The 25,776-nt window shown below is 39.6% G+C and overlaps 1 protein-coding gene across 1 annotated transcript in view; it reads right to left on the bottom strand.

Annotated features, from left to right (window-relative positions):
* The window catches only part of FLACC1 (flagellum associated containing coiled-coil domains 1), a 36,721-nt gene that overhangs the window by 2,275 nt on the left and 8,670 nt on the right, over positions 1 to 25,776 (bottom strand). Inside the window, exons 5-14 of the mRNA XM_069068837.1 lie at positions 23,387 to 23,407; positions 22,576 to 22,669; positions 21,614 to 21,675; positions 10,111 to 10,208; positions 9,664 to 9,716; positions 7,281 to 7,380; positions 6,438 to 6,541; positions 5,305 to 5,367; positions 4,011 to 4,100; positions 3,726 to 3,835 (exon numbers count right to left, since the gene is read on the bottom strand). Coding sequence (XP_068924938.1) covers positions 3,726 to 3,835; positions 4,011 to 4,100; positions 5,305 to 5,367; positions 6,438 to 6,541; positions 7,281 to 7,380; positions 9,664 to 9,716; positions 10,111 to 10,208; positions 21,614 to 21,675; positions 22,576 to 22,669; positions 23,387 to 23,407 — 795 coding nt within the window. The remainder of the gene's footprint in view (positions 1 to 3,725; positions 3,836 to 4,010; positions 4,101 to 5,304; positions 5,368 to 6,437; positions 6,542 to 7,280; positions 7,381 to 9,663; positions 9,717 to 10,110; positions 10,209 to 21,613; positions 21,676 to 22,575; positions 22,670 to 23,386; positions 23,408 to 25,776) is intronic.

Here is a 25,776-nt window from a genome sequence, read left to right on the forward strand (position 1 = left end):
AAAGTAACGCGTGGGGGAGTCAAGATGGCAGAGTAGAAACAGGACTTCCTCACAGCTCCGGCTCCCACCTCCCCCAATTCATGTAAAAAATGACTCTAGACAAATTTTGGAGCTACAGAACACACAAAATGACACAGAGAAGCTAACCTCCTGCTGAGGACAACCCAGCAGGCCGGCAACAAGCGGCCAGTGCAGCTCTCTGGGAGCCAACCAGAGCCGCCCTCGAGCTGGAGGTCTTAGCCCCAGGGAGGTCTGACCAGCCACTGGCTGGAGGGACTTCAGATCACCAGCAGCTGTGGCAGTTTCCAGAATTATCAACCCATAGATGCCAAGGACAAAGTAAGAGAACAGTGCAGTGTGGACTTTGGGACCTGGGAACTTGGAGTGTGATCCGACCTTTGCCTCTGGGGCGAGAAATGGCTGAGCCACCGTGGCTGTGCAGCCACTGCCACATGGCAGCTTCAGCTCCTGGCCTACACAGTGTAGGAGGACCAAGCAACCAGTCTGAGGGGTAATCACTCTTGCTTTAACCTGCTTGGATCTGGATTGTGGTCTAGGGTGGAGGTCCTGGGGTACCTGAGCAGGTGCCAGAGCATGTGAAGGCTTTAGAGAGGGCACCCAACTAATACCTTTGGCAGCTGCAAAAACCCCAGTGTTTGGGATAAAGCTTCTGTTTCTAGTAGCAAAGTTCTACTGTTGCAAAAAGCCCAAAAGTCAAGCAATTGAGGGGCAACATGAGCAGGCAAAGGAAGCAAAGCACACAGAGCAATCCAACTTTACACTCATATTTTGGGGACAAAAAGGATCAAAGCATGGAACAGGAGGAAGACAGCAAAGTCAGAACTCCTGCACCAAAAGCTTCCAGCAAAAGAATAAGCTGCTTACAGGCTATATAGGAGCTTAAGAAGGATTTTGAAAATCAAATAAGAGAAGTGGAGGAAAAATTGGGAAAAGAAATGAGAACCATGCAAGAAAATTATGAAATGAGAGTCAACAGCCTGATTGAAGAAAATAACACCTTAAAAAAATAGACTAACTCAGATGGCAAAAGAGGCTCAAAAAGGCAATGAGGAGAAGAATGCCTTAAAAAGCCAAATTTGCCAGATGGAAAAAGAATCTCAAAAGCTCACTGAGGAGAATCATTTCTTCAGAACTAGATTGGAGCAAATGGAAGCTGGTGACTTTATGAGAAATCAAGATCCTATTAAACAGATCCAAACAAATGAAAAAATAGAAGGCAATGTGAAATATCTCATTGGAAAAACCACTGACCTGGAAAATAGATCCAGGAGAGATCATTTTAAAATTATTGGACTTCCTGAAAGCCATGATCAAAAAAAGAACATAGAAACCATCCTTCAAGAAATTCTTAAGGAAAACTGCCCTAATGTTTTATAACCAGAGGGCAAAATAGAGGTTGAAAGAATCCACTGATCATCTCCTGAAAAAGATCCCCAAAAAGAAAACTCCTAGGAATATTATAGCCAGGTTATGGAATTCCCCAATCAAGGAGAAAATATTACAAGCAATCAGGGAGAAACAATTTCAATATTGTGGAAACACAATCAGGATAACTCAGGACCTGGCAGCTTCCACATTGAGGAATCAAAGGGCTTGGAATATGATATTCTGGAGGTCAAAGGAGCTAGGATTAAAACCAAGAATCACCTACCCAGAAAAACTGAGTATCATGTTCCAGGGGAAAATATGGTTATTCAATGGAATAGAAGACTTTCAAGCATTTTTGGTGAAAAAACCAGAGTTGAATAGAAAATCTGACATTTAGATATAATAAGCAAGAGAAGCTTAAGAAGGTAAACAGGGAAAAGAAATCTTAAGGAACTTATCAAAGCTGAACTACTTATATCCCTACATGGAAAAATAATAATTGTAACTTATGAAACTTTTCTCAGTATGAGAATAGCTGAAGGGAATAGAAATGTATATATGTGTGTATGTATGTATATGTGTGTATATGTATACATACATATATATGTCTATATAGAAGGGTATATGGGTATACGAATATATATGTGAGTGTGTGTATATATGTCTACAGGTATACATAGACAGAGGGCACAGGACCAATTGAATAGGAAGGGATGATATTTAAAAGGTGAAAATAAGAGGTGAGAGAGGAATATAATGAGAGGAGATGGGGAGAGACAGAATGGGGTAAATTATCTCATATAGAAGAGGCAAGGGAAAATTGTTACAATGGAGGGGAGGAACAGGAAGGCAAAAGGGAATGAGTCAACCTTATTCTCATTGAATTTGGCTTGGGGGGGGAATGATATATATACTAAATAGGATATCTCACCCTACAGGAGAGTGGAGGAGAAGGGAAAGAGAGGAAGGATAATGGAAGGGAGGGCAGGCTAGGGGGAAGGAAGTTAAAAGCACCCACTTTTGAAAAGGGACAGGATTAAAGTAGAGAATAGAACAAGTGGGAGGTGGGATAGGATGGAGGGAAATATAGTCAGTCTTCCACAATATATCCACTATGGAAATGTTTTACATAGCTACTCATGTACAACCTATATTGAATTGCTTATCTTTCCCATGAAGGTGGGTGACAAGGGAGGAGGGAAAGAATCTGGAATCCAAAGTTTTAAAATCAAATGTTTAAAAATATATGTACATATTATTATTAATATTTTACATGTATCTGGGAAATGAGATATGTAGGCACTGGGGCATTGAGATCCACCATGCCCTACTGGAAAATCGAAGGGGGAATGGGGGAAGATATGGGAGAGAACAGATTGGGGGAAGGGATATTCAATGGGAATGCTATTTTGGGGTGGTGGGTAGGGAAAATTGGGGAGAAAATTTGTAACTCAAAATCTTGTGGAAATGAATGATGTAAACTAAAAAAAAATTTAAAGAAAAAAAAGAAAGTAATGTGTGGGATTTCATACTTTTTAAAAGTAAAGCAAACATTATGAAATGAAGATAAATGCCAGTCACATAAAGCCTATAAAGATTTATTAGTTGATTACTATGTGCTAGGCAATATGTTAAGAACTTGGTAAACAAAGAAAAGTAAAAGACAGTCCCTGTTCTCAAGGAGCTAATATAACCTTCAGTGGAGGCCATATCATGAGAAAAACTCTTTACAAGAAAGCTGTTAATACACAGGATAAATGGGAGTTGGGATGATTAATAATAAAGAAAGCACTAGAAGTAGAGTGGGTCAGAAAGGCTTCCTGTAGAAAATAGCTAGGATTTGAAGGAAGCTAGAGAAGCCAGGAGGTAGAGAAGACAAAAGGACGGCACTCCAAACATGGGTTTACAGCCAGTAAAAATGCCCCAAGTTGGGGGATGGAGTGGTTTTATATATATATATATATATATATATATCCTCTTTTCTTATTCTGTTTTCTACATGGTAATGCTTATTTAAAAAAAATTTTAAAATTCAAAATGAAGAAGAAATCAATTTTTAAAAAGAGATAATAATAATAAAAATATAATTTAATGAGAATCAGGAAAATGGTATAGACTAGCAAATTTGCTTGAAATTTCATCTCCAAATCAGTTCTACAAGCTAGCATTAGGAAGCTTAAATAATTTTTTCTCTTTTCCAATGGCAAAGACACTTTCTAGAACAACTTCAGATAAGCTCCTTCTTTTCCCCCCACCACTGTCTCACCAAAACCCTCCCTGCCCCACCCCCAGCCCCAATGTTCCAATTTTCATTTTCCCTATGGGTACATACATACCTCAGGTCTAGATTTTCATCTGTCAGGTTCTGTACCTCACGTTGGTACCTTTCCTCAACTTCAACAAGCTTCCGTTGGAGGATCTGCTCCACGTTAATTGCATGGGTTTTCTGAAAGGTATTTCAGAAGCTGACTATCCCTCCCCCCTAGGCAAGCAGCTGAGTAAGACAGCCGTAATACATCAATGGAGGCAGCTTACTGTGCTACAAAGGGATTGGTTCTTTCCAGATGTCAATCTCTCATGCTATATTCAACTGCTATCCCCTCTCCTCCACTGGAACTCACCGCTTTCTGGAGTTCCATTTGACTTTGGTACAATGATGTGTTCAGCGATTCTAAAATAAGAGACTGTGCCTGCAATTCTTCTTCCACAGCCTTTATTAGGAGAAAGAGACTCAATTCAATTCCGTGTGCACTTATGGATCACCTACTGTTTACAAAGCACTGTGATAAGGGCTAGGGAAAATGCAAAATGTGTAGAAGATATTTCCTGAGCATACATTGTGATTTCATGTACAACACTTAACCCTCACATTGCCTTATTCTTTTTTCCCTGAGGTCTCTAAGTGAGCTGTATAATCCCATTAGTCTATACCTTAGCAAAGTGTCCAAATACACTGCAATCAAAGACTCAAGGTCAATTTTCAGCAGAAGGAGCAATATAAATCAGTTTATGTGCTTGGTTATCATGAAACAATTCTTTAATACTTCTAGAAGTTGCAATTTCATCAATGTGGTTACTCTCTCCACAGATAGAGATCACTGCCTGTTCCTCTCCCTGAATGAACAGATGGTCTTGATGAATTACATTGGCAAAAAAAAAAATCATCACTTGACTTTCAAGCTTCTGGTGACAAACCTTAAAATCACACAATTGGCCAAGAGACTTCAGAACCCCTTGAGAAACTAATACCTTAGCCATATGCTGCAGTACAGGTTAAAAGGTGAAGCAGTGTTGGTGTAGTAGCAAGAATACTGGATTTGGAATTAGTTCCCCTGGATTCAAATCTTGGCTCTGCTACTAAAGTCTGTGTTATGACTGTGGGCAAATTGCTTAATCTCTCTGGCATCAGTTTCATAGTCTGTCAAATGACAGTTTTTGACCAGATGACTTCTGAGGCCCCTTCCAGCTCCCACGAAGGATAAACTGGGCTTGAGCAGAAATCTGGCAAGGGCAATGGGGAGAGTTTTTCCCTCAAGGAGGCCTCCACAGGATATATATATTATTGCAAGGTATGGAGATCAAAGGTAGAACTGGGTAGTATAATGATTGTTAAAGTATACATCTTTGTTTGAATTTAGGGGAGCTGGATTACAAGCTCTAGCTCAAACTGGTCTACAAAAGTCATACATTAAGCTGATTTATAACTAACATACATAAGAATAGTCCTGAGTCTAAAAGGATACTAAAGGCTTTGTTGGGTAACAAGTTCTAAAGTCCCCAGAAAGCTCCACTCTGGTCCATTGATTGCAATTCTTTGAGGAACGGCATTATTAAGTCAATCTCCTTTGGTTCATTTTTTCATTTTGCTTACTTGTTACCAGAAATCCCAAAAGGGGAAAAAAAAAAACACCTCACCTCCTTGGCCTTCTGCAGCTGTTCTAAATTCATTGCATCAATTTCATGTTGTTTTATGAATGCCTGAAAGCAACAGTATATTGAAGGTGAATCTTATGTAATTTCTATTTCAGATCTAGCACCGTGGTGTAGTAAAAGGAGCGTTGCCTTTTGGCATCAAAGAACCTGGATTCAAATTCCAGCTCTGTGACCTCATTTGAGTCACTTAAGCTCCATGGCCCTCAGTTTCCTCATCTGTAAGATGAGGTACCATTCAATTCTGTGATCCCATGCTCCACAAGACTAAATCTAAATCCTACACAGGCAACACAGAGGAAAATATATCTCATTCACAAAGATAAAACAAAACAAGAGAATGATCTCCAACCCATCCCTCTCCCCAACCATATGAAAGTTAAGAGAAGAGAAAGGAAGGAAGGAAAAAAGAAAGGGAGGGAGGGAGGGAGAGAAGAGAGAATAGAATTATCATCCAAGCAGTTAAGTCACAAAATCATAGAAGTGGTAAGAACTAGCTCTTCAAGTCACTGATTCTTTCAAAGCCCTTTTACTTTTTGCTTTTTGGAGGGCAATTGGGGTTAAGTAACTTGCCCAAGGTTACATGGCTAGTATTTTTTGGTTGGGTGTTAAGTGTCTGAGGCTGGAACCGAACTCGGGTCCTCCTGACTCCCGGGCTGATGCTCTACTCACTGTGCCACCTAGCCGCCCCTCAAAGCCCTTTTAAAAAAATATATAACGCACAGACTTTTTATTTAAGGTATCACATGCTGTCTTTGGAAAGAGGATTTTGAGGCCTTTGGTGATTATCGGTATTTGTTCAACTTATCACACTCAGTAGAATAGTTATAGAACCCTAATCAATACAATGACCAAGCATGATATGAGATAATGTTTGCAAAGTGCTTTGCAAACCATAAAGTGCCATATAAATGCTAGCTATTGTTATTACTGCAATATTGTGGACCAGGTAACTTGACCCCCTGGATTTATCTAAATAATTCAAGTTAGATTCGAGCTGACTCTAAAAAGTCACTAGCTATTAAATATAAAACATCCATAAGTCATTTCAAGGCACACAATGTTATTTTTTGCCTTTACAGTAGATCTATGATTATCCATTCCTCTGGGGGAATTACCTCTTTCTCTTTACTGAATTGTTCACAGGCTTGGATATGGAGTTCCTCTATTTTTCTCTTTTCTTCCTCCACATCTACCTCAAACTTTTTTGTTAGTCTGTATTCTGTGGAGAATCAGAGAATAAAGGATGTGTATATATGTGTACTCTCATATTTGTGATTGAAAGAAAGATACAAGGAGGAAAAATACAGAATGCACAAAATACTCAATAACATAAGAAATGGTTGCCTGGGTAAAACTAATGGTCTACCCACACATTTTCACAATTACATACTAACAATACAGATACTATGATGTGGGGATCCACAAATATATATATTTAAAGCAATTGGGGTTAAGTAACTTGCTCAAGGTTACACGGCCAGTTATTTCTGGGTGTGGTGCTAAGTATCTGAGCCTGGGATTCGATCCCCAGGTCATCCTGACACTGGGGCCAGTGATCTTACTTGCTGAGCCACCTGGCCGCCCCCACAAAATTTTTTATGTTAAAAATGGATCCTCAAAGAAAAAAAAATTGCCAGCTGTTGGATTATATTATTGTTGTAAAAAATAAAAATGGAAACAAATGGGGCATGCTGTGACTTTGAGGAATTGATGAGGAGGAAGTAAGGCTGGTGACTTTGCTGGGCCCTCCCTCACTTAAGTTTATTTCACTTGCATATCATGGCTTTACCTCCCTGAGGTTATGGTCCTCTTTAAGAATGAAGAACAAAGGATAACAGCAACAGAAGGAACCGACAGTTAGGCCATGGTCCTCCCATTCCAACCTTTCCATCTGATTATATTTCCTTTCAATAAATCTAGGTCATTTATACACCTAAAACACTTGAAGATTCTCTTACTTTGCTGCAATAAGATTTTTTCTCGTTCCATTTTCTCATTCTTCTCCCATTCAACCTTCCTCCTCGACCACTTCTCCTCCATTTCATCTGAGATACTGTCCTAGGGTGACACAGAGGACCATAGAAATCCGTGGACATCATGGTCTTACAAATCAAGAATGTCCAGGAGAAGGGAAGGGAGAGACTTTAAAAATTATTTTCCTAAAATAAATACTTTCCTAAAATCACATGATGGTGTTGTAATGGAAAAGTGGGATATAGAGAGTTGAGGGTACCTGTCCAAGTAGTGTTCTCTATTGCAAAGTCCCATACCACCCTCACTGATAAGCTGTCTGGAGAAAGACAGTGAGGTGCAGGAAAATGGAAATGACAGGAGATAAACTTCAATATTTTTCCAGCTTTGGTCTTTGGAATATTTAAAGAATACATTCAAGAAAAAAAAATGAAATGTTCATGCTATTGTGATAGCAAAGGAAGAGAAAGTGGGGTTTTTTTGGAGAGGGGTTTACCCCTATGCTTAAGGGTTTTGTTGGAATTGTAAATCAGGTGAAAATCCCATTGGACCATCTAAGAAATGGGTAAAAAGGCCCATGAGTCAGTGTTGTTGTTGTTGTTTTTTAAAATTTTTTAGGAAATAGCGGTATGTTCTTCAAAAGAAAAATCAAATAGAGCTAGGGTTCTTGACCTGGAGTCTGTGAATTTAAATTTTTTTCCATGGCTGTGTTTCAATATAATTCATTTCCTTTGTAGTCCTATATATTTTATTTCATGCACTTAAAAACAGTTTTCTGCAAAAGGGGTCCATGGACTTCACTGGACTGCCAAAGGGATTCATGTAGGGATGTGCTGGAGCCAGCTCAGACTAGCCTGTGAGCTGATTGTGAAATTTTCAGTGTTATAAATCAGGAAACCCTACATACAAACCAGGACTTGATTTATTTTGTACATAGTCTATACTTAAGAAAGTGATAGAGATAATGTCAATAACATAGATTAAACTTAAAAGTGTGCTATAATACATTTCCCCTTGCCTACCCGTAGAGTCAGTGATTAAATATTTACCAGCACACCACTGGATCCATCATACAGAAGTTAAAAACTCCTGAATTAGATGTAGTATTGTGGAAAGAGAGCTGAGCTTAGTGTCAGAAGACCTGGGTTCAAATCCTGGCCCTGACACTTATTAGCTATGTGAGCTGGAGCCTTGGTGAACCTCAGTTTCCTCATCTGTAAAATGGAACTAGTAGTACATGTACTTCCTCCTTCAATGTTGCTATAAGGAAGGTGCTTTGAAAACAACAAAGCCCCGTGGGAATGTCAGTTCTTTGTGACTACTTCACAGGGACAGGAGGAGACTTTGGACATGATGCCAGCCTTTATGTCTTTGCTCCAAGTCCCTTGGTGTCCTTGGCAGAAGCTCAGCTCTCAGTCATTCTGTTCCTGAGCTAGCTGTGCAAGGAGGGATAACTATGTGGGGTCATGGAGAATGGACCCTCTGAGCCTTAACAAGTTCATGAATTCTCTTGGACAAGGTAGCTACTGCCTAGTATGCTCCCTGGTGCCTGTTGGGAATTTGAGCACTTTCCTTTCCTTTGTCATTTGGGCATTCTCATGGCTCTTATGCTGGGGAAACCTCTTGGAAGAACCCTAAAAAGTCTTCTCATTGACTTTTAGCACCTTTCAGAAAGAATCTGCCTCACACACAGATGTAGAGCTAAAGACATGTCTGGATATACACATACACTTTCTCTGGACACTTTCTGTCTCTCTTTTTCTCTCCATACACCATCCACACCTATACTCACACACACTCACACACACACACACACACACACACACAAACACAGCAGTGTTTCTAAAAGTAGGATGATTTAAAAGTGGTGAAAATATGCTAGCTCAATCTCTTTCTCTCCCTTTAGCAGGGGCTTATAGACATTGAATAAATGAAATGAACAAATTAATGAATGAACACAAATACCAATTAATTTGATTTTTTAAAAAATGAACACTGACACTTCAACCTGCTCAACTTGCTTTATCTGCCTGGGGAAACCTACTTCTCTGTTTCCATAGGCATTTACCCTCCTAAAAAACTGAGAATAAAGAATAATCTGGGAGAATCACTGTATGCACAAACAGCCCCACCAATCTATTAATGCTGTGAGTGAGCAGCCAGTACTGAAAAGATCGATGCAATTTGATTCACAGCTCTGTACCAGTCCCCCACCCCAGCTCTTTGCTGCCCTGTCTCCCCAGGAGTTATTTTCCATCCAATACCCCATTTGTATTGTTCCACGTGGGTTATCTTCCAGGAAATGAAGTCTAGAATTGGTGGCCCGGATTCTCTTATGCTTGAAAATGGTTCAAAGTAACTAGATCTCACCTGGTACATTTGGAACATATTCTTCAAATACTTGTACTCCTTCACCATACTCTCTAGACAAGAGAAAATAAAAAGTCATCACTATTCCATAAGTATTCCATCTCATGGTAAATAGTAAGGACAACTACTTCACATGGGTATAGGGTTTTTATATTTTCCAAAGTACTTTCATGAACATTATTATTATTATTATTTGCTCCTCACAATAGACCTGAGGAGTAGGCAGGGAGGGCTATGGAGTGAAGGAGCTGGGATTTGAATTAGGCTTCTCTGGTTCTCTTCTTGTATGGATTTCCCTCCTTTTAGTCATTATCTCTACAGGACATTTCCTTTTCTAAGATTTAGGAAGAATCCCAAGAAAAACCTAGTAGATGCTTTCCAGTTAATCTGTGTTCCCTGCCATGCTCACGTCACAGAACAAGCATTCTGTCCAGATTGTGGCCATACCTAGCTTTCCTTGGGCGACATTCTTCTCTGCCTTCAGGGATGTTTTATACTTTTCCTCCAAAGCAGCCAGTTCTTTATCATGAGTCTCCTTGAGTTCTCTGTGTAGTCACCACAAGATAAAAATTCATCAATAAAAGGATGCCTGAATACAGCTGGCTTTTTCTCATTCACCAATGCTAGAAAGATATGGCAGCCACAGGGAGCCATGGTTATCCTGCTAAGGCCATACCTTGACTCAAGTTCACCCCTAACCCTAATTCTACCCCTAGGGTTCTAACAGAGGGTCAGAGAGGTAGATATCTCATAATCTTACAATGTTCTCCAAGGGTCCTTTGGGCATATCCCTACTCTGAATGGATCTGACATTTTGCAAGGACAACTATGTTAAATACATCTGGTGGGCCAGTTGCTTATAACTCTTTTGTCTGGGGAACCTATGGCCAGCCTCAGATTCTGTGGTTCCCTCAGCTTGCTGAGTGTTTCCTTCTTTGTCACTCAAAATGCTGGCAATTTTCTAGATAAGGGGTCTCAAAACTTTTTTGACTGTATACCCTATCAGTACATTTTTGAGCCTATATTTCCAATATATGTATATTTATTTATTTATAATCTATATAGGTGGCACAGTGGATAGAGCACCTGGGACTGAAGTCAGGAAGACCTGAACTCAAATCTAGTTGCAGACTCTTTGTGACCCTGGACAAATCACTTAACCCTGTTTCAGTTTCCCCATCTGCAAAATGAGCTGGAGAAGGAAATGGCAAGTCATTCTAGTATCTTTGCCAAGAAAAACCCTAAAAGGAGATGTGTAGAGTTGGACACAATTCAAAATGACTGAATAACAATAACAACAATGACTGGAGTGGTAGTAGTTATAAAAATTACACAAAAATAGAATTTTAGAAATGTTGATTTAAAAAATGAAATCAAGCTGATTCTAGTGTCAACAGGAAGCTATTGGAGTTTGCTGAGTAGGAGACTTGACATGGTCAGACATGCATTTTTGGAAGATCGCTTTGGCAGCTTTGGGGAGGATTAGAGAGGAGGGGAGCTGGCAGGAGGTAGACCAATTAGGAGGCTATTACAATAATCCTGGGGAGAGATGATGAAGGATTGAGTTAGGGTGGCAGCTGTGTGCATAGACAGAAGGCAATGTATGGGAGAGTGATTGAGGAAGTAGAAACAAGAAGATTTGACAACTGATTAGATGTGTAGGGTGAATAAGGAATAGAGAATGACCTTGATGTTGCAAACCTGGGTGGCTAGACGGATGGCAATGCTCTCAACCATAACAGAATTCAAAAGAAGAGTGGGGAGATAGAACCAAGATGGGGGAGTAGAGGGAGCATTCTAGCTGAACTTTCTTTACATAACCCTCCAAATCAAATCCAGGAGTGGCATAGCCAAAAAAGGTTGACATGAGACATTTTTTCCAGCTCAGGGCAATTTAGAAAGTTGGAAGGAAAGGTCTAGAGTGTAGGCTGGCCTGGAGAGAGGCCTCTGCACCAGCTATGGGTTTTGAGACAGTACTAGAAACTTTCACCACACAGAGATGGATGCCATTTGGCAACTCTATTGCCCATTAGTAAGTTCTGGGTTGTAGTTCCAGGACAGAGAAGAGTGTTTGGTGCTTGTGGTCACAAGGGAACAGGAGTCATTCCTGGGCCACACTTCTCTCCAGATCACACCAGCTTGCAAGCACTGAAAACTTACAGACTGCCAGAACTAGCTGTGAAAAGAGCAAGGTGAAAAAACCTGAAGCTTGTGACAGTGATCTCTCCCCCCAGCTCCACCTCTACCCAGAGGTTAGCAGAGCCCAACTCTTAACATAAAGTTCCTTGAGAAGTAGGCTGGAAATAATGAGCAAACAATAACAAAAGAACCTGACCATAAAAATCATCTGTGGTGACAGGGTAGTTCAAGACACAAATTCAGAGGACAATACTGTGAAAATAAGCAAAGCCTCAATGAAAGATGAAGATTGGATACAAGCCCAACAAGAATTTTTTTTGGAGGGGGGAAAGCAAGGCAATTGTGGTTAAGTGACTTGCCCAAGGTCACACAGCTAATAAGTATCAAGTATTTGAGGCTGGATTTGAACTCAGGTCCTCCTGACTCCAGGGCTGTGCTCTAAGAATTCTTAGAAGAGCTAAAAAAAGAGATAAAAAAGAACAAAAAATAATTTTAAAAATCAAGTAAGAGCAATAGAGGAAAAATTGGGAAAGAAAATGAGAGAAATGCAAGAAAATTATAAAAAGAAAATTAACAGCTTGGTTATAAAATAAACTCACAGGGGGTGGCTAGGTGGCACAGTGAATAGAGCACTGGCACTGGAGTCAGGAGGACCTGAGTTCAAATCTGGCCTCAGCTACTTAATACTTACTAGCTGTGTGACCTTGGGCAAGTCACTTAACCCCAATTTCCCTGCTTTCCCCCCTCCAGAAAGACAAATAAAATAAAATAAACACACATAAATCATTAGCATTTCACCATATTTCCAATGAAACCTAGCAGGAAGGGATAGGAAGAGAAATTTAAATTAAATTAAATTTAAATTTAAATTCCATTTAAAGTAACTGCAGACAGTATAAGATTCTTCAGAGTTTGCCTGTGGAGACACAGAAGAACTGTATAAACACAATTACAAGACACTTTCCACACAAATCATGACAGATGTAAACAACTGGGGAAATATTGATTGCTTATGGGTAGGCCAAGCCAATATAAAAAAAAAATGATAATTCCATTTAAATCAACTTACTTATTAAGTGCCAATGTCAATCAAAGTACCAACAAATTATTTTCTGGATCTAGAAAAACATTAACAAAATTCATCTGGAAGAAGAAAAATCAAGACTATCGAGTGAATTAATGAAAATAAAAAGTGAAAGAAAGCAGCCTATCAGTTAACAGGTTTCAAACTAGATTACAAAGCAGTAATCATAAAAAACAACCTGGTACTGGATAAGAAAGAGAGGGGTGGATCAGTGGAAAAGTACACAGTAGTAAATGATCATAGTAATATAGTGTTTGATAAACCCATAGATCCAAGTTTTGGGAGCAAGAACTCGCCATCTGACAAAAATTTCTGGGAAAACTGGAAAGTGGTCTGGCAGTAAACAGGAAAGATCAGTGTCTCACACTGTATACCAAGAAAAAGTCAAAATTGGTTCATAATTTAGATATGAAGTATAATGTAATAAGCAAATTAGTGGAGTATGGAAAAATGTACCTGTCAGATCTATGGGTAAGGGAAAAGTTTATGACCAAACAAGAGATAGAGGGGATCATGGGAGGTAAAATGGATAATTTTGATTACATGAAGTAAAAAAAAAAAATTTGTACAAATAAAACTAATGTAGGCAAACTTAGAAGTAAAGTAGGAAACTGGGGGTGGGGGAGATTTTATAGAAAGTTTTTTGTCTAATTTCTCAAGTATATAGAGAACAGAGCCAGATTTATAAAAATAAGAGCCATTCCCCCCAACTGAAAAGTGGTGAAAGGATATGAACAGGTGTTTTTCAGATGAAAACATCTATCTATAGTCATATGAAGAAAAAAAAAAGCTCTAAATCACTATTGATTAGAGAAATGCAAATTAAAGCAACTCTAAGGTACCACCTCATATCTATCAGATTGACTAATATGACAAAAAAGGAAAAAGACAAATGCTGGAGGGGATATGGGAAAATAGGTATATTAATGCACTCTCAGTGGAGTTGTGAACTGGTTCAACTATTCCTGAGAACAATTTGGAACTATGTCTAAAGGGTTATAAAACTATGCATACCCTTTGACCCAGCAATAACCACTACTAAGTATATATCCCAAAGAGATCAAAGAAAATGGAAGATCCATATGTACAAAAATATTTATAGCAGTTTTTTTTGTGGTGGCAAAGAATTGAAAATTGAGGGGAAGCCCACTAGTTGGGGCACAGCTGAACAAGTTGTGATAGATAATGTGATGAAATATTACTGTGCTATTAGAAATGATGAGCAGGATAGCTTTAGAAAAACCTGGGAAGACTTATATGAACTGACATAAAGTGAAATGTACAGAACTAGTAGAACATTGTACACAGTAAAAGAAATATTATAATGATAATCAACTGTGAAAGGCTTATTCTGATCAATAAAATCATCTATGACTATTCCAAAGGACTCAATGAAAAATGTTATCTACCTTCAGAGGGAGAACTGATGAACTCTGAGTAAAGACTGAAGCATAGGGTGGCCAGGTAGCTCAGTGAGTAAGAGCACTAGCCCCAATGTTGGGACGACCTGGGAACTGAATCTGGGCTCAGATACTTAGCACCACACCCAGAAATAACTGGCCGTGTAACCCTGAGCGAGTTACTTAACCCCAATTGCTTTAAAAAAAAAAGAAAAAAAAAGTTAAATTTTAGCTTTAGGGTGGCTAGGTGGCACAGTGAATAGAGCACCAGCCCTGGAGTCAGGAGAACCTGAGTTCAAATCCAGCCTCAGACACTTAACACAAAAACTAGCTGTGTGACCTTGGGCAAGTTACTTAACCCCAATTGCCCTCCAAAAAGCAAAAAACAAAAAAGACTTGGAAGACTGAAGCATATTTTTTTTTCTTGCTTTTTTTTTTTTTTGCAACATGGCTAATATGGAAATAGATTTTTGCATGACTTTACATATATGCCTTTCATACTGCTTGCCTTCTCAATGGATAGGGGAGGAGCTAGAGAAACACAAAGAATTTGGAACTCAAAAAACGAATGTTTAAAAAATAATACTGTTGCCTTGGTGCAAGTATTTGGAACATGAGAGGACAAAAGATGTGGAGAACCAACAAGATAAAAGTCTAATTTGTCAAGAATGGAAATTACTAATAGTATCATCTGGCCTTGCTATCAGAATGAAACTTTGCCTGATTATACTGGTCAAAGGAAGGGGCAAAATTACCCCTACAGGTTGTCATGGGATTACTCATTTTACAAAAGTTAAATTGGCTCAAACACTTACGAAAGTATTTTCTATGATAGTTTGTATTAACAACTAAAGATTAAACATTAAATCCATAAATCTACACGTACAATTAAAATAATTCATTAAGTTAATTTTCATCTTGATTTGCCATAGTTAAAAAAAAGTCTGCCACTTTTCTTATTCTTTTTGGTTAGGTTATAGCTCCCAACAGGCCAGTTATCAAATTCATTTGAAAAAAAGCTTCTCAGACATTGATCATCATGCAATCTTTGCAAACCTAGAGATGTCTTAGCCTTCCTATTCCCAAATCCATCATTTTGGCTTAAATTTTAATGGATCAAAAAGAAGCTTAAGCCCTAATGGTACATACATTATAGTTGCAAAAGCTAGGAAAGTGATAGATTCAACTTTAACCACATTTCACTAAAGGTAAGGAAACCTTAAACAGGATCCTAAAATTCTGGTATCTATGAAGGAGAGAATCTCTACTACGGGAAACTAATTTTCAATAATTTGAAAGAGCATGTTCCACTGGAAAGAACACCAGATTTGCAATCAGAAGACCTAGATTAAAGTCTTCCCTGCTACTCATTCTTTGTAGGACCTTGGTTAAGACACTGTTTCTTTGAGACTCAGTTTCCTCATCTATAAAGTGGAATATATTATTTGAACTACTTAGTTCATAACTGTGATATGAGAACAAACAAGATGATTGTGAAAGTTCTTTAAAATTTTTAAATTGTGAACTTTAAAAATTGTCAAACACTAATATTTCAAAGTGCAGAGAACTTGAAAGCGGACAGTATAAGAAACTGTGGACTTCTGTTACATAGTTTATTTTTTAAAGACATATATATGCATATATATGTATATGTAAAAACACTAGGTAATAATACAATTAATCTTTTTGCTTGCATCCCCTACTGCACTTTCTTTTCTTCTGAGTATTTTTTCTAAAAAAATGTTTTGTATGGAGAAAGAAAATTATAGACCAATTTCCCTCATGAATATAGATACAAAAATTTTAAACAAAAATATTAGCAAAAAGACTACAGCAACTTATCATAAGAATAATACACTTTGACTAGGTAGGATTTATTCCAGGAATGCAAGGATGTTCAATATTAGGAAAACCATCAGTATAAGAGATCAACAATAAGACTAGCAGAAACCATATAATTATCTCAATAGATGCAGAAAAGGCTTTTGACAAAATACAACATCCATTTCTATTAAAAACATTAGATCACTTAACCCCAATTGCCCTCCAAAAAGTGAAAAAAAAAAGATGGGGTGGCTAGGTGGTGCAGTGAGTAAGAGCACCACCCCCGGAGTCAGGAGGACCCGAGATCAGTTCTGGCCTCAGATACTTAACACCCACACAATAAAACTGGCCATGTAACCTTGGGTAAGTTACTTAACCCCAATTGCTTTAAAAACAAAACAAACAAAAAACATTAGAAACTACAGGAATAAATGGAGTCTTACTTAAAATAATAGGTAGCACCTATTTAAAGCCATCAGCAAGTATTATATGTAATGGGGATAAGCTAGGCGCATTTTCAATAAGATAAGGGGTGAAACAAGGATGTCCACTATCACCCCTCTTATTCAATCTAGTACTAGGAATGTTAGCAGTAGCAATTAGAGAAGAAAAATAAATCAAAGGAATCTAATTAGGCAAAGAAAAGATTAAGCCAGCACTCTTTGCAGATGATATGATGATGTACTTAGAGAATCAAGTAAAAAACTGCTTGAGACAATAAATAAATTTGGCAAAGTCGCAGGATATAAAACAAAACTACATAAATCCTTGGCATTCCTACATATTTCTAATGAAATCCAACAGCAAGAGGTAGAAAAATCCCATTTAAAGTTACTGTAGACATTTAAAATATTTGGGAATCTACCTGCCAAAACAAACCCAGGACCTATATGAACACAACTACAAAACACTTTTCACACAAATAAAGTCAGATCTAATTAATTGGAAAAACATCAATTGCTCATGGCTGGGTTGAGCTAATATAATAAAAATGACAATTTTACCTAAATTAAATTACATATTTAGTGCCAAACCAATCAATCTACCAAAAAATTAATTTATAGAGCTAGAAAAAGTAGTAACAAAATTCATTTGGAAGAATAAAAGGTCCAAAATATCAAGGGAATTAATGAAAAGAAATGCTAGGGAAGGTGGCCTAGTCATACCAGATTTTAATCTGTATTATAAAGCAGCAGCCATCCAAACTACTTGGTACTGGCTGAGAACAGAGTAGTGGATCAATGGAATAGATTGGATGCACTAGACTCAGCAGTCAATGACTATAGTAATCTACTGTTTGATAAACCCAAAGACCCCAGTTTTTGGTATAAGAACTCACTATTTGACAAAAACTGCTGGGAAACCTGGAATATAGTATGGAAGAAACTGGGCATAGACCATTATCTACCATATACGAAAATCAAGTCTAAATGGGTGCATGATCTAGGTATAAAGGCTGATACTGTAAGCAATCTGGTAAAACAAGGAATAGATTACCTGTCAGATTTATGCAGAGGGGAAGACTTTATGACCAAACAAGAATTACAGAGCATTATAAAATGACATGGATAATTTTGATTATATAAAATTGAAAAGTTTCTCTATAAACAAAGCTAGTGTCACAAGATTAAGAGGGAAGTGGAAAATTGGGAAAGAATTTTTACAACCAGTGTCTCTAATAAAGGCCTCATTTCTAAAATATACAGAGAATTGAATCAAATCTAGAATAATGCAAGTCATTCCCCAACTGATAAATGGTCAAAGGATATGAACAGGCAGTTTTCAGAGGAAGAAATTAAAGATATCTATAAGCATATGAAAAAATGCTCTAAATCACTATTGATTAGAGAAATGCAAATCAAAACAACTCAGTTACCACATTTCACCAAACTGGCCAAGATGACAAAAAAGGAAAATGACAAATGCTGGAGAGGATGTGGAAAAATTGGAACAATAATTCATTGTTGGTAGAGTTGTGAACTGATTCAACCATTCTGAAAAGCAATCTGGAACTATGCCCAAAGGGCTATAAATAATTTCATACCCTTTGACCCAGCAATACCACTTCTAGGGTTGTATCCCAAAGAGATCATAGAAGTGGGAGGAAGACTCCGGTGTACAAAAGAATTTATAGTAGCTCCTTTTGGGGTGGCAAAGAATTGGAAATTAAGGGGATGCCCATCAATTGGGGAATGGCTAAACAAGTTGTGGTATATGAATGTAATGGAATACTATTGTGCCATAAGAAATGAGGAGCAGACAGACTTCATATTTACGTGGAGAGGCTTATACAAACTGATGCTGAGTAAGAAGAGTAGAATCAGGAAAAATTTGTACAGAATTACAGACACAACATATGTGTGATGACCAGCTTTGATAGGCTAGACTCTTCTCAGCAATGTAGGGCTATAAGTCAACTCCAAAAGATTCATGATAGAGAGAAATGTCTATATTCAGAGAAAGAACTAGAAAGAAAAGAGTTTGAATGCAGATTGAAGCAAATTACCTGATCTTGTTCTCTTATTTAGTTTTATTTCCTCTTTCCCATTGTTCATTCCATCCATTACAATCCTTCTTTATAACCTGATTAATGTCTAATGTGAAAGTATTTGCAGATCCTATACTTAATTGCATGCCACCATGGGGGGTGGGGAGGCAGGGAAGAAAATTTGAAACTCAAGGGATTGTGGAACTGAATCTTGTAAACTAAAAGCAAACAAATTAAATAAAGACCAAAAAATTAAAAAAAATGTTTTGTTGATGCTCTTTTTTATATATCTGTCCTTACCCACTAGCCTACCATGACTTTCAGGCCACAGAACTCTCTTGTAATCAATTGTTAGCAATATCTGAGAACTTGTATTTCATTGTGTACCTCTAGTGCATCATGTCTCTACCAAAAGGTAAGATGTATGTTTCATTATTATTAGTCTTTTGAAGTCGTGATTGTTCTTTTTTTTTCTTTTTTGAGGGCAATTGGGGTTAAGAAACTTGACCAAAGTCACACGGCTAGTAAGTGTCTCAAGTGTCTGAGGCCGGATTTGAACTCAGGTCCTCCTGACTCCTGGGCCAGTGCTCTATTTGCTGTGCCACCTAGCCACCCCTGGGGGGAGAAAATTTAGAACTCAAAATGTTAGAGAAATGAATGTTGAAAACGAAAAACAAACAAAATTTAAAAAGGAAAAATCTGCATTTATCAGTCTTGCCTCTTATATTTAGGTAAATGTATCAAGAGAAGTCATAAAAATCTCAAATTGAATAACTAGCTAAAGTTTTTTTTTTAAGGGTGGGTTTGAGGGAAAAGATTGTGAAATGAAATTGAGAAACATTAATACCTGCTCACCCTTTTCACTGAAAATAGAAAAAAAGAGAGAGGGTGTGCTCTTATTGACTGGTCACAGTTCTAAAATGCAGAGAGAGCTAAGAAAAGATTGCTGTATCCACAAGGTGATGGGAGTTTGTGGGGAGGGGGAGAGGAGAGAGGTGGGTATATTGGGGATATTCAGCTACTGGTGTTGGTGCTCTGGGTAGATTATGACTGCTCTGAGAGGCCCATGCCTGGTACCAAAGGGAAGAGGTACCGGAAGGGTACTGAATGTTGGGCAATAGAGGGCATAAAGGGTGACATGATTATGTGGGAGACAAGCCTCCACTGACAATCCTGGGGTAGGTGGGATGTGACCCACATTCCCATCCTCTGGTTCACTGATCCTAAACTTCTTTGGAGACCTCTATTCTAGACAGCAGCAGCTAAAACAAAAAGGAAAAGCATAGGTTCAGACTTGCCTTCCTCCTGAAGCTACTGAAAATGCTAACGTGGGTAGTCAATGACTCAGAAAGGGACTTTTCAGTTCAGTCTTTCTGTTCCTCTTTCTTCCCTATGCCTCTCCACCTGCATAACTATTCTTTTTAATATTTCCTGCCTAGCAGATACAGCTACAGAGGAGAGAAGGGACAATGGAAGTAGGGAGGGACAAATTGCTGAATGTGGGGCAGAGAATTTTAATAGTCATTTTAGAGAAATAATCTTAACGAGGTACACACACCAAACAACCAACATGTATTTATTAAGTCCTAGGTATAGTGCTTAGTAAGAGGGGCAAAGATAGAAGTGAAACAAGCCTCACCCTCAAGGAGCCCACATTCCATTGGGGAAGGCCAACATAAACATCTATGATTACATTATATGAAATAGACACTGTATAAGTAATTGGTGGAGGTGGGTGGGGTGGGGCAGGGCTGAGAGGAAGGTCCTAGTAGCTGACTGGGCTTTATGTGGAAACAGATACTTGAATGGAGCCTTTAAGGAAGTTAGGGAATTCTGAGGCAGAGGGAAGCAGGACACCTCAGCACTGGCACATAAGGAATGGTAGGAAGGTCCATTTGGCTGTATCACAGCGTGTGTGAAAGGGAAGCAATGTACAGTAAGCCTGGGAAGGAGCTGGAACCAGGGAACCGCTGGAGTCTGTTGAATTTATTTCCTTAGCGCTTCAAAAGATTCACCAAACACATGGATCACAAAAACCCTGTGAGGTCGGAAAGTATTTTTATACCCACCTTTGTTGTTGTTGTTGATTTATTTTTTTAGTTGTGTTTGACTCTTTGTGACCCCATTTGGAGTTTTCTTGGCAGAGATACTGGAGTGGGTTGCCATTTCCTTCTCTAGTTCATTTTACAGATGAGGAAACTGAGGCAAACAGGGTTAAGTGACTTGTCTGGGGTCATACAGCTCATAAGTGTTTATACCCACTTTCCAGGAGGAAAAAAAGCCTCCCAGAAGTTAGATGAACCAACCATGTCACACTGCTAGTTAGTATCAGAGCTGGAATTTGGTTCAGTTCTCTTTCCTCTATACTATCTGATCCTCCTTACTCTCTTTTTCACTTATTTTTTGCTTTTAACTTGTGATTTGGTGTTGGGAACTGCTTCTGTGGAGATTCCCTCCACTGGTACAAATGACCAACGTTTCTATCAGTGATGGTCTTAGACCAGGGGTGGGGAAGCTGTGGCCTTGAAAGCACATGCGGCCTTCTAGGTCCTTCACAGAACAAAGACCCTTAATAAAAGCATTTGTTCTGTAAAACTTGGACTCCATCACACTTGAGGACCTAGAAGGCCACAGCTTCCCCACCCCTGTAACTATTTCTTGGAACTTTGAGAAGGTAAATGTATATCACAGACAGGATCTGAATTCAGATTTCCATGATTCCAAGCTTATGTCTCTATCCACTAGACTCCGCTGTCTCACAGGCCCTCTATTAAAGGACAAAATAGCCACTCTAATGTTAAAACAAAGGAAGGAATTCCTGGGAAATGAAAGAACCTGTTGGATGAGAAAGTTCCACTGCGGCCATTGAATCTCTTGGCATCCAAATGACTGGGGCACCAGGAGAAAAACAGATCATGCTCTCCTTGAATAGCTCCAAACCCAACTGCCCTGTCCTCCTTAGGCAGACACACACATCTCTCTCTTCCCTTTCCCCCTCCCTTCAAGTGACTGTACCTCTTGCTATTTTCAAATTCTTTGTGGAGATCATTGTATCGGTGCTCCATTTCATCTGTAAGCTAGAAAGACAGGCATGTAGTCAGTCATACAGCCCTCCTTCAAGGCACACCTCAGGTTCTATCTCTTCTGTGGAGCTTCTAGCCCACAGGGAATTCCCTTTTTTACATCCCCTTCACACTGACTGTCTATAGCACACAAGCTTTGGATGGTATCTATGTCCCTGAGAACCCAAAAGTAAGATGCTGAATGATGAAGGCAGTGTTCTGACAATTCTGAACATACATAGATATTGTAATAAAATACATTAGATCAAAAAGGACAGTGATGGGGGCATAAAACCATTCTGATAGGAGAATGAAAGGGCTTTCCATCAATAGTACAAACTGGCTGAGCTGTCATCAGAATATGCAATGAGACTTTAAATGACTGATTTGATTAATTGACTTAACAGACAACTGGTTGATCTGACAGGAATAAACAACTCAATCATATAGGAATTCTGAAAGAAGGGAATGGATCCTTCCTCTTCTCTATGGATTTAACTCAAGGTGAAAGGTCCCAGGGACTAGTTTTAGGATGAAAAGTGTGCTGATACTCCAGACATGATTGCATATCAGTGGACATCACCAAATCCTCAGAATATCCTTCACATCTCTATTGACCCATTTTAAGTAGGGGGCATCAGAGGAGAAGGGAAAGTGTTTACAAGGTCACAACATATTTCCATTGGTGGTCTTGGCATCCATAAAAGGGGCAAAGCTACAAAACAGCTGAGTGAAGTTAGAGGCCTCCTTACGAAGATCATCACCTGGGGATCCACCATAAAAAGGGGCCACTGGATGCATCGTGAACAGATCCATAGCCAAGGGATAAAAATGTCCTTCTTGGAGTAGACTTCAACTGTGGCCCTGCTGTTCTCATCGAACAAGGTTGACCAAGTAGACTAAAAGGCAACTCACCAGTTTCTGAGAACTTTGATGATCTCTGTTCATTTGCTCTATCACTGTGGTTAGCTCCACGATCTGATTTTCTAAGTCAGCAATGAGGTCTGTCCTGTAAAGCAGAGACAGCTCTCTCATTCACATGGCTTACGACTCCATGCCCAGTCAGAGACGTAACTATTTGTCACACCTTCTGCTCATCATGCTTGAGGTGAGGGCACTAGAGGAATAGGCTGGTTAACCAGATGCCTGGTATTCTTGTTTAAATCATCCGAAAAGAAGTGAGATGGCATGGGACCCTTTTGACTAGAGGGAAATGGGAATATGCCAAGAATTAGTTATGGCCTCAGATTAATGAAAAATGGGAGAAATGGGGCTGGTTAGAGGGTTTGCAGTTAGGACTTTTACTGAAAATAGAGACATAGGCCAGAAACACATTGGGATGGCAGGAGGGGTGTCAAAAAGAAGGTCTGAAACAAGACTGAAGTCATAGCCAAGAGTGGTGCTAAGGCAAAAAAAAGATCCAAAAGGTATTTTCTGAAGGTCAGGAGTATGGGTTGCTCTATTGTCTATATGTCATGGGATTGCTCAGAAATGGCATTGTGGATAACTGAACATGTGTCAGATGGCTACCATAATAAAAAACAGATCAATCCACAATCTTCAGCTAATTATAACCAATTCCTGATAGGGTATTATACAAAATACAGGTTAAGGAAAGATAGGAGGTGGCATGGGATGTCATGGTGACAGGATAAAAGAATGAAGATAAAAACAAAGAAGAAAGTCACATTCTTTCAACTTGATCTAGAATATATTCAATACTCACATGTCCTTCTGTATCCACTTCCTAGGGAGAAAATAAAGAGCAATTGGGCTGTGAGGAACTGCCATTGACCACAGCTGGCTAGAATTGTACTGTGAGACCAAGAGTTGGGATGGGTATTGCCTCTGCTCCATTGTATTGCCCATTTTCCCCCAGTACCATGGAATCATGGGACAATACTGAAAAGAAAACAAGGTGCTTATCGCAGTGTCTGTTCCAAATCTTCTTTTCTCTCCTCGAGTCTTTAACAGCACTTTTCTTCTACCCTCTCAGTCGACGACCTCATTCTCTACCTTCCCCCCAAAACCAGAGCCATTCAGAGGGAGCTTCTTCATCTCCCCTTCTCATCTCATGGCCCCTTGACATTATCCTCCACTATCTTCTTCTTTACTCCAGTCTCTTCTCTCCCACCTTCTCTTTGGTCACCTCTTCCATGACCTTGATGAAGGCCTTGTCTCTGAGGTCTAGTCGGTGGCCACTTCCTCCAGAACCACTGTTTCATGTAAGCCCTGGCCAGGATGCTCAGGACACTTCTTCCACAGCCTCACTAACCCACCTCACTGCCCTGGGGTCCAGAGGTCCAGACTGGTAAGATGACTGCCTCTTTCAGACGATTGGTTCAGGAAAGCCCTTACTACTATGCTGATTCCTTTCCATTCTGAGGCCATCTCTTCCACAGTCTCACCAATGGACTTGCTTCAGCACTTGTAGCCTTTCCCTCTTCTCCGCTAGTTCTGGAACCACGAACCACAATCAAATCAACTCTTCCATTGTACCTGGAGAAAGTGTGTCAACATACTCCCCTATATTCCCATCATCATTTCAATAACTCTCCTAGACCAAAGCATCCCTCTCATGTTTATATGCTATCAGGCCCCTTTGGAATGGAAGCTTCTTGAGGGCAGAGGCTGTTTTTGCTTTTTTGTTTCCCCAAGCACTCAGCACAGAACTTGGTGCACAGTAAGTGCTTAGCAAATGCTTTTTCTTTCTTTTTTTTTTTTTATTAAGCAATCAGGGTTAAGTAACTTGCTCAAGGTTACACGGCCAGTTATTATTTCTGAGTGTCTGAGCCCGGATTTGATCCAGGTCATCCCGACACTGGAGCCGGTGCTCTTACTCGCTGAGCCACCTGGCCGCCCCTAAGCAATTGGGGTTAAGTAACTTGCTCAAGGTTACACGGCCAGGTGTTTCTGGGTGGGTGCTGAGTGTCTGAGCCTGGATTCGATCTCCAGGTCATCCTGACACTGGAGCCGGTGCTCTTACTCGCTGAGCCACTTGGCCGCCCCTAAGCAATTGGGGTTAAGTAATTTGCTGAAGGTTACACGGCCAGGTGTTTCTGGGTGGGTGCTGAGTGTCGGAGCCCGGATTCGATCTCCAGGTCATCCTGACACTGGAGCCGGTGCTCTTACTCGCTGAGCCACCTGGCCGCCCCGAAGCAAATGCTTTTTCATTGATTCCTGGAGAGTAGGCTTCTCTCCTTGCCAAGGTCAGCCCCTCTACAAGTACCTTTGATTCCATCCCCTCATGTCCTTTTCATTATAGTCCAATTTTCCTCTAACCCTTACTAAATACTACCATTTCTCCTCCCTTTCTTAATTAAACTCTTTGAAAAAGTTGTCTACACTTGTTTCCACTTACATCCCTCTCACTCTTCTAAACCCTCAGTAATCAGACTTTGACCTCATGCCTTACATGAGAATACTCTCTTCAGAGTTATGAATCAATCCTCACCCTTTGGCACCTCTCGGTATTCCTCTCTCATGGTTCTCCTCTTACCTGTGTGACCATTCTTCTTGGTCTCTTTTGTTGGATCACCATCCGTGTACCTCCAGCATCACCCATCTGAGTCTTCTCTTTGTACTTTGGACCTCATCACTTTTTATTGATATGCACATAATTCCCAAATCTATATGTCTACTCTTAATCTCTCTGCTATAATCAAGTCCTAAACAATCAACTGCCTGGTGGACATTTGAGACAGGCATCTCAAGCTCAGCCTGTCCCAAGCAGAACTCATTGTCTTCCGTCCAACCCCAACCCAACTCCCCTCCCAGTCATTCAGGTCCTCAGCCTTGTCTTTCTCCTCCATTCCTCAGTCTCACTCATATCTAATCTGTTGCCAGGTCTTGTCTTTTCTGTCTTCAGAGCTCTTCCCTCACATATATTGCTTTTTCCCTGGCTACCCAGCCAGCACTATAGCTCAGGGCTTCATCACCTCTCACCTAGCCTCCTAACTGGTCTCCCTTCCTCTAGCATTCTTCCCACTTCTACATTCAGATCTTCCCACTCTAATCTTTCCTCCCCAGCACCATGTCCCCTCCTTACTCAGTGGACTCCAGTGGTCTCTTACACTTCCCAGACTTTGCAGTGGCTGTCTCCCATGACTCCGATGC

The sequence above is a fragment of the Petaurus breviceps genome, unplaced genomic scaffold (genome assembly GCF_028583685.1).
Source record: "Petaurus breviceps papuanus isolate PSGF00001 unplaced genomic scaffold, PetGlider_PUasm1.0 90769, whole genome shotgun sequence".
NCBI classification, from domain to species: Eukaryota; Metazoa; Chordata; class Mammalia; order Diprotodontia; family Petauridae; genus Petaurus; species Petaurus breviceps.